Source organism: Paroedura picta, chromosome 3 (genome assembly GCF_049243985.1).
Source record: "Paroedura picta isolate Pp20150507F chromosome 3, Ppicta_v3.0, whole genome shotgun sequence".
Lineage (NCBI taxonomy): Eukaryota > Metazoa > Chordata > Lepidosauria > Squamata > Gekkonidae > Paroedura > Paroedura picta.
The window spans coordinates 174685219-174693767 of NC_135371.1; the positions used below are offsets into that span (position 1 = coordinate 174685219).

The 8549-nt window shown below is 53.9% G+C and overlaps 1 protein-coding gene across 1 annotated transcript; it reads right to left on the minus strand.

Moving 5' to 3' along the window:
* Positions 1-940: 940 nt before the first annotated feature.
* On the minus strand, positions 941-7819 carry FDX2 (ferredoxin 2). The gene is made up of 5 exons (XM_077329775.1): positions 7655-7819; positions 6539-6578; positions 5237-5343; positions 3749-3836; positions 941-2102 (listed from the first exon to the last, which is right to left on the minus strand). Exons 1-5 carry the CDS (start codon positions 7776-7778, stop codon positions 1946-1948), a joined length of 516 nt encoding a protein of 171 aa, XP_077185890.1. The 5' UTR covers positions 7779-7819; the 3' UTR covers positions 941-1945.
* Positions 7820-8549: the final 730 nt, after the last annotated feature.

Here is an 8549-nt window from a genome sequence, read left to right on the forward strand (position 1 = left end):
ACTGCTTGAGCACAAGAGAGCGCATGCATTTGGTGACAATCCATGGTTGTCGCAGGGCAGAGACCTCCAACACAGCCTTTGTGACTCCATCTTTGTTACCCACTGGTGCTTAGTTGCCCTGATTCCTGGGTGGGTGGGTGGGTTGGCTGCTCTGGAGAACCTTCTCTCATGTTTTTTTTTTAGCAGAGCTCATCTTCAAAGCTTGGGCCCAGGTGCAAAATGAACTGGCTCACCCAAGCATCTGGAAGAGCTTCATTAATGATTATTTGGCTGGTAGCCAGAATTTAAGGTAGAAGACTTCTAGTTTTAGTTGTGCATGTGATCTCAGATTTTGGCAAGCTTTGCCGCGTGTGTGCACACTCAAGCCCCGATTGACAGAAACTTATCCTTTTTCTGTAAGTCTCATGCTTGATTAAAAATCTCCTTGTAAGCAAACCTGGATCATTTCATATAATTTCCTGGGATTTCTTCAAACCTGGAACACCTCTTCAGATATGCTGGATAGTACAGCGGGAAGGCCCCTAAAACACCCCTGAGACATAAGGAGATGGCGCGTGGGGATTCCTTGTATAAATGGAGTTTGACAGCCACATTTATGCTCTCTTAATCTTTCCAAGAAGCTACTTTGGTGAAGACAGCAGAGATGGTCTTTTTGGAGGTAGCCTCACAATTATGGAACGAACCACCCCGGGGAGGCATGCCTGGCCCCCACATTTTTGATCTTTAGGGTGCAGCTGAAGTCTGTTTTATTTAGGTTTGGTTATGATGACTAGCAGTCCTCAGTAATTATCTTAAACTTGGAGATTATATTCTTAAAAGTATTCTGTGTGTTCTATCTATATTTGTACTCTGCCTTGAGCTCTGCAGGGAAGAAAGGCAGCTAGTGAATGTTTTAAACAAATGCAATAACCAATTGTTAACAGAACCCTGAGTCCAGCGCTTTTTAACATAACGGAACTGTTTATTGTAACTTTGGTTCTTTCCACCCACACTGAGCTGTGTTTTGCCAACAAGATCTGCGTTCGAGGACTAGAATGACATTCACAAACATGTCCAGAGTGGCAAGAACACTCCCAGATATATCCATATCGGATCCGCCCCTTTAAAACTTAAAAAAAAAATCCAACAAAATGATTGGGGGTGGGGTGGTGGTGGGGCTCTCACTTAACAGGAAGTATTTTCATTAAAACAATAATAATTTGAATGAGATCTTCTCTTTTAAAGATTCTTCCCCCATCCCCAACAAAGGGTGTACGTGGGGGGGGGGGGTCTGGTATTGTGTTATTCAGAAAAATATGTGTGTAAAGGGGGGGGGGGTTTCCCAAGTCCTGCCCCCCTTCCCATTTCTTCTTTGGGAGGTAAGAGTGACCGCAGGCACCGATACATCCAAGGCATTTTCTGCAAACAGATGAAACACAGAAAAACTCAAATGTTTAAAAAGCACCCTTTGAATAACAGGGAGGGCAGGGGAAAAACCGGCAGGCTCCAGAACAAATACAACTAAAGTGCTTGTGAAATGGTCACTCCAGACTCCCCCTGCAGACGCCCACCGCATTTATGGTGCCGGGTGAAATTATATTACTTAAAAAGTCACAAGAATGCCGTCGGAGCAGCTTCTCTTTCCTGAGGGCCCCTGCAGTTGCCTGCGGGGGCTTGGGGAGAGCCGACAGGCGTGGGAGATTCTCTTCCAGCATGGTTTCGGGGCCAGGAAGGAGACCTCACCTCCCCCAGCTGTGGTTGGTGGAAGACCGGCAGTCCCAGGAAGCGTGCCCCTAGCTCCACGTGGCGGTCCCTTGGTTCTTCCTTCAGCGCCATCTTCTTTGCTCCCAGAGCACTAGATGCATTTTTTCATTTTCAAAATCTCGCCGGCTCGGAAGCCTCCTGAGACGATGCAGGTCAGTCCTGCTCTGGCACATTGACAGTCCAGCTCTTGGCTCGAGAGACCTCAGTGCGGCTTGGGGACGTGCCCGTCCACGTAGAAGTTCCTCGTGATTTTGGGCAGGGTGAACTCCGCGCCTTCCAGTTCTTTGCACAGGATGATCTGGCAGCCCAGCCGAGAGTTCTCCTGGAGCAGGGGGGCCATGTCCAGCATGTCTTCCTCCCTAGGAGCAGAGGGGCAAGAAGGTGACGGGAGCCGGAGCAGACCCCCCACCCCCATCTCACTGGCTGCACTGTGAGCGTTGATTGTCAGCCCTCCAGCCCCGCAAGCAGAGGGAGCAAGCAACCAACACAGGTTCTCTGTGTGAGCCAGTAGCTGTGTGAGCCAGTGTAGTGTGAGGGTTAAAAGCAGGGGTCCCCAATGCGGGGTCCGTGGGCGACAGGGCATCTGCCAACCCCTTTTCTTGGCTTTTAGAAAGCGGGAACAACGTGGGGCTTTTGCCCATCAGGGCTGTGCAGATTGAAAAGAGGGCCTCCCTGATGTGTCAAATTGTATGATGCATAACTTGGGACTTCTTGACAAGGTGGGACCACCCTCTCTACCATGCCCCCGCAAAAAAACGTACAACCGAGCACACGAAATTTGCTATAGGTCCCCGGCCTCAAGAGAATTCAGATGGGTCTCAGTGAGTACCAAGGCCTTCTCAGCCCTGGCCCCGGCCTGGTGGAACGCTCTCCCGAGCAGGATCAGGGCCCTGCAGGACTTGAAGCAGTTCCACCGGGCCTGCAAGACAAAGCTGTTCCAAAGGGCCTGTAGCCAAGGCCTACAAACACCACCAGAATTGCTGGCCTCCCTACACAAATGGCAAAAGACTGCACTTTCCTCCCCCTCCCACCTACTGGGGAGAAGGCAATGAGTTCTCTTATTGCTTTACATGTACATTTATTATTGTTTCAGCTAATGATGCTGTGAGCTGCCCCAAGCTCTTAGGGAAGGGCAGCATATAAATGTCAAAATAAACGAATAAAGTAAATAAAGTTGGTGGTCCTCCTGCAGCAGCCATCTTGTGGTTGGCTCCGCCTCCCATGACAGCCATTTTGTAACTGTGCCCACCGTCCTGTGCCAGAATTCCAATGGTGCCTGCAGGCTCCAAAAAGTTTGGCAACCCCCGGCTGACAGTGTTGGACTAGTGCTTGGGATCCCCGCTCACCCTATGAAAGCTTGCGGGGCGACCTTGGGATAGTCACACACCCTCAGCATAACTTACCTCACAGGGTAAGTAATACAGCAAAAATAGAGGAGGGGGGTGTAAGCCACTTTGGGGGCATACAAAGGAGGTCACAGTAAATATCGCGATCAGTTTGTTAGGACCAACAGAAACACCTGATGATTCTGGACGGGTTTCCAATAATACAGCTTCTGCATAACTGCACTGTACAACGGATGGCCCAGGCGGGCCTAATCTCATCAGAGCCCTGGTGAGTACTCGGGTGACAGTCCACCAAGGAAGATGTCCAGGGCTGCTACGCAGAGCTTGACAATGGAAAACCTCCTCTGAACAACTCTTCCCCTAACCTGGACGACCCAGGCTAACTTGATCTTGCCAGTCCTTGGAAGCTAAGAAAGGCTGACCCTGGTTAATGCTTAAGGCACACATTGCACCTCTACATCCTGCCTCTCTTCTTTGCAACAGCCCTCCCACCTGCAGAGAGGGATAGAAGGACCCAGATCTCCATTCCTGTTTGTATATGATGAAGGTGCTACTTGATCCCCGCCCCCAGTCTTGTTCGTCTCTTAAGATGATGCTCAAGATGAATCTTGTTGACATGGCTACCCTCCAAATCTATAAGACTGAACCTGGAGCCCTACCGTTCATCCGGGGTGGGAAGCTTGTCCACAAATTGGTGGCTCACATAGACGTGGCAGGTAGAGCAGGCCAGAGAAGCTTCGCAGGCTCCTGGGAACGCAAGCAAGAAAGGCTAAGTGAGCAAAAGTAACGGTACACACATCGGTTTTAAGCACAAGTCCAACAAGAGCAAGGAGGGGAGAAACAAAGAACATGGAGGGGAGAAATGCTGCAGAGAGAGAGGATGACCCCCCTTTAGAGTCCCCCTCCCAAGCAGCCCTTTCCTCCCGGGGAACTGATTTCTGCAGTCTGGAGAGGAGCTGGAATTCCAGGGGATCCCCAGGCCCCACCTGGAGGCTGGCATCCCTGACCCTCAGTGGGGTCCAAGGCCACAGAGTCCCCCCTCCCAAGCAGCCCTTTCCTCCAGGGGAACTGATCTCTGCAGTCTGGAGAGGAGCTGGAATTCCAGGGGATCCCCAGGCCCCACCTGGAGGCTGGCATCCCTGACCCTCAGTGGGGTCCAAGGCCACAGAGTCCCCCCTCCCAAGCAGCCCTTTCCTCCAGGGGAATTGAGCTCTGCAATCTGGAGAGGAGCTGGAATTCCGGGGGATCCCCAGGCCCCACCTGGAGGCTGGCATCCCTGACCCTCAGTGGGGTCCAAGGCCACAGAGTCCCCCCTCCCAAGCAGCCCTTTCCTCCAGGGGAACTGATCTCTGCAGTCTGGAGAGGAGCTGGAATTCCAGGGGATCCCCAGGCCCCACCTGGAGGCTGGCATCCCTGACCCTCAGTGGGGTCCAAGGCCACAGAGTCCCCCCTCCCAAGCAGCCCTTTCCTCCAGGGGAACTGAGCTCTGCAGTCTGGAGAGGAGCTGGAATTCCAGGGGATCCCCAGGCCCCACCTGGAGGCTGGCATCCCTGACCCTCAGTGGGGTCCAAGGCCACAGAGTCCCCCCTCCCAAGCAGCCCTTTCCTCCAGGGGAACTGATCTGTGCAGTCTGGAGAGGAGCTGGAATTCCAGGGCTGGATCCCCAGGCCCCACCTGGAGGCTGGCATCCCTGACCCTCAGTGGGTTCCAAGGCCACAGAGTCCCCCTCCCAAGCAGCCCTTTCCTCCAGGGGAACTGATCTCTGCAGTCTGGAGAGGAGCTGGAATTCCAGGGGATCCCCAGACCCCACCTGGAGGCTGGCATCCCTGACCCTCAGTGGGGTCCAAGGCCACAGAGTCCCCCCTCCCAAGCAGCCCTTTCCTCCAGGGGAACTGATCTCTGCAGTCTGGAGAGGAGCTCTGATTATGGGAGATCCCCAGGCCCCACCTGGAGGCTGGCATCCCTCACCCTCCGTGGGGTCCAAGGCCACAGAGTCCCCCCTCCCAAGCAGCCCTTTTCTCCAGGGGAAGTGATCCCTGCAGTCTGGAGAGGAGCTGGAATTCTGGGGTATCCCCAGGCCCCACCTGGAGGTGGGCTGCCCTAGGAATCATGAACCAGGAGGCTCTCCTCCTTGTTCCCGGACATACCTTCCAATTCAATGCCGTTCTTCTGAGCCAAGCGTAGCACATCATCCCCAACTCTGCCTTGCACTTTGATCCTTTGGCCCGATCGGTCGACAAACACCACGTTCACTCTGAGGCAGAAAAAGAAGCAGCCGGAATTAAGAGAGATCTCTAATCCATCCACCCATCCAGCAAAATTCAAGTCCTATCACACCTTAGAGACCTCAAGATTTTCTGAATAGGAGCTTTTGCGTGTCCAAGCTCCCTTCGTCAGATACAAGCGGGAATGGAGATCCCCAAATCCTTATGCCTCAGAAATCTAGCTTGTATCTGTCAGTAAATATTTGACTCCCAAAAGCTCAGACCCAGAAAATCTTGGGTGTCTCTAAGGTGTGGTGGTTGTGTGACGTCTTTCCAGGCACCCCACCAAACACCCCGCAAAATGGTCTCGGGACCTAAGTCCAGGGCTCTGCTCGTGCCCACGGCGGAGGAGTCCACAATCGCTAGCACAGGACCCCTAGCAGGGGGAGGGGGGCAAACTGGCAAACGAGGAAGACCTGCCAGGAGAGGTGCCCCTTGGCAGGTCGTTCTAGAGGGGAGCCTGGCGCCTCCACGTGGCATCTTCCCCCTCCCATGCTACTTCAGGCGCACTTGATAAATGAGGACAACGGAGCACAGTTAGACATACAGGTGTGCTTGGACTGTGGCTGCAGCACCAACCTCATCAAACCCAAACTGGTAAGAGGGCTGGGGCTGGGAATGGAGGATTGTAATGGAGCAGGTAGATGGGAAGCCCATGGTGGTGGGGAAATCACCCACACTGCCCTTATTTTGATGACAATCGGCCCGCACAAGGAGTGTGCTTGGGTACTCTGTGTTATTAGGGGTGGAAACAAGCCGGTTCTCCAGATTAGAATCCACCGTTCTTAACCACGATACCACTTGGTCCATCAATGTCATCTCTCCTGTCTCAAGCAGAGGTTTTCCCCATCACTTCCTGCCTGGTCCCTTTAACTGGAAACGTCAAGGATTTGACAGGGAATCTTTTGCATGACAAACAGAACCACGAAACTCCCATGCTTAAAATTGCAGAGTCTCTTAAATAGCTCCCAGGAAGCATTCTGCAAGCACCCACAATAACCAAAACAAAAACTTCCCTTAAAAAGCAAAATTGGGGGGAGGGAGGGAATTGTCAGGGAGGCAAGACCCCCTTGATTTTCCTTTCTCAATTTTTCTGGGTCTCTTTCTCGCCTTCACATCTCTGCCTCCCGCAAAGTCAACTTAGGAGTTGTTTGATGGCTGGGGTGGGGGAATTGTGGTACTCACATTTCTGCCTTACAGTTCTCCTCTTTTGCCTGGTAAGTTCCTGTGGGGGGAGAGAAAGAAATATTGCAGCATTAACATTTCTCCAGTTTGAGTGCTCCAATGACGTTGGGATTCATGCCATGGGGTTCCCCAACAGGGTGCCTGTGGGTGTCATGATACCGGCCAACACGGGCCATTATGAATTGTGAAATAGCAGTTAAGTTCAGAATTGTTAGAAGCTGAAATTGTTGATATTTTCTGTACTATGTTCAAAGCATTACAAATTCATTGTTTTCTTGTGTTGTATATTCTGTGTACGACAAACCATAACTTTGCAAGCTACAAAGGGAGGTTGGCATGCAAATGTAGCAAACAAACAAATTCATTAAATTCATTGGCACCCTGCCTCTCTCCCCAATGGGGATCCAAAGTTGCTGACATAATTCTCTCCTCCTCTATTCTCACAACAACGCTGTGAGGTAGGTCAGACTGAGAAAGCATGCTTAATCAGGGCACCAGGGCACTTTTTATGGCACAAGGGGGGATTTGAACCCATATCCTCCAGACACTGATCCTAAGCTCTTTGGGTTTTGCTATTTTATTGCTGGCTTTAAGAGAAAATGCTCCTAACTATTACTGTAAGCTGCTGTGAACCAGGAGGAAATGCCGAATATCAGGGCATAAAGAAATCAATAAAAACAGTCTCTTCCTTGGACTGCTGGGTCCCCCCCTGGCCACTGGTGGAGGACGGAAGAACAGAAGTGGAGGGCTGTGGCTGAAAGGCAGAGCCCTTGCCCTGCATGATGGGGGTCCTCGGCTCAGTGCCCCCATCTCCAGTCCCAAAGGACCAGGCAGGACCAGGGTGATGGCTTCCACCTGACCTTGAGATCTGACCTTGATGGACCTCACTGCGAGGCAGCTTCCTGGGGTTGCCAGATCCAGGCTGGGAGACGCCTGGATATTTGGGGAGGAAGCCTGGGGAGGACAAGGCCCTCTGTGGAGTGCAATGCCATGGAGCCCCCCCCTCCAGTCTGCCGCCTGGAGATAAGCTGGAATTCCGGGGGATCCCCCGGGCGCGCCTGGAGGCTGGCACCCTCCCGCCCGAGCTCCCCCTCCGCGCCCTTCCCGTCCTCTTACCCGCAGAGGGGACGCAGCGCCGTCTCGCCGGGCCCAGCCGCAGCAGGAGCCTCCCGGCCGCGCCCAGCAGCCCGCCCCGCTGGGGGACCCCGGCGCCCCGGCCCGCCGCCCAGGAGGCCGCCATGACAGCCGCCACGTGACCGCGCGCGGGGTCAGAGGGCGCCGCCGTCGCCAGGGAGACGAGGAGGGACGGTGGGCGGAAACACACGCCACGCCACGCCCCCTGGAACGCTCCGGCCCGGCAGCCAATCAGAGCCTCTGGGGAAGGAACGGGAGGCGGGCTCGCCCACTGACCCACAGCTTGCCACCTCCAGGGCGGGAAACTCCGGGAGGTGCGGAAGTGGAGCCTGGGGAGGACAGGGACGCCCCTGCCGCCCTCCAGAGCACCCGCTTTCTCTGTAGGCCGGAGCTGAGGCGCAGTGGTTGCCAGCCTCCAGAGAAGGGCTGGAGATTTCACAAGAACATGACAGAAGCCACGTTGGGTCAGACCCAAACCCAGGGGCCATCAGGAGCTCCACCAGCAAGGCCAGAACTCTAGGAGCCCTCCCATTGTGGCCCCCCAAGCACCAGTGGGGTGGCCAAACTGCGGCTCCTCAGATGTCCATGGATTACAATTCCCATGAGCCCCTGTGGGGCTCATGGGAATTGTAGTCCACGGACATCTGGGGAGCTGCAGTTTGGCCATCCCTGAGTGTTCCTGGCGGTCGAGAGCCACTGATGCACCTGCTGTTCAATTCCCCCTTGAAGCTGTCAGTGCTTGTAGCCACCACCACTTCCTGTGGCAGGGAATTCTGTGGGTTAATCTCCCAGAATAACAAATCCTGCCCAGGCTACACCGCTCAGTTCCCCTGGAGGAAATGGCTGCTTAGGAGAGGCGAGGCTGCGGCCCTGCCAA

Bases quoted from the DNA above. Each gene is read 5' to 3' on its own strand.
- FDX2 (XM_077329775.1), bottom strand. From the start codon at position 7,778: ATGGCGGCCTCCTGGGCGGCGGGCCGGGGCGCCGGGGTCCCCCAGCGG. The intron at 5,344-6,538 runs GTGAGTACCACA...TTTCTGCCTCAG, and splicing joins GAGAACTGTAAGGCAGAAAT to AGTGAACGTGGTGTTTGTCG. The intron at 3,837-5,236 runs GTATGTCCGGGA...TTGCGTTCCCAG, and splicing joins GAACGGCATTGAATTGGAAG to GAGCCTGCGAAGCTTCTCTG.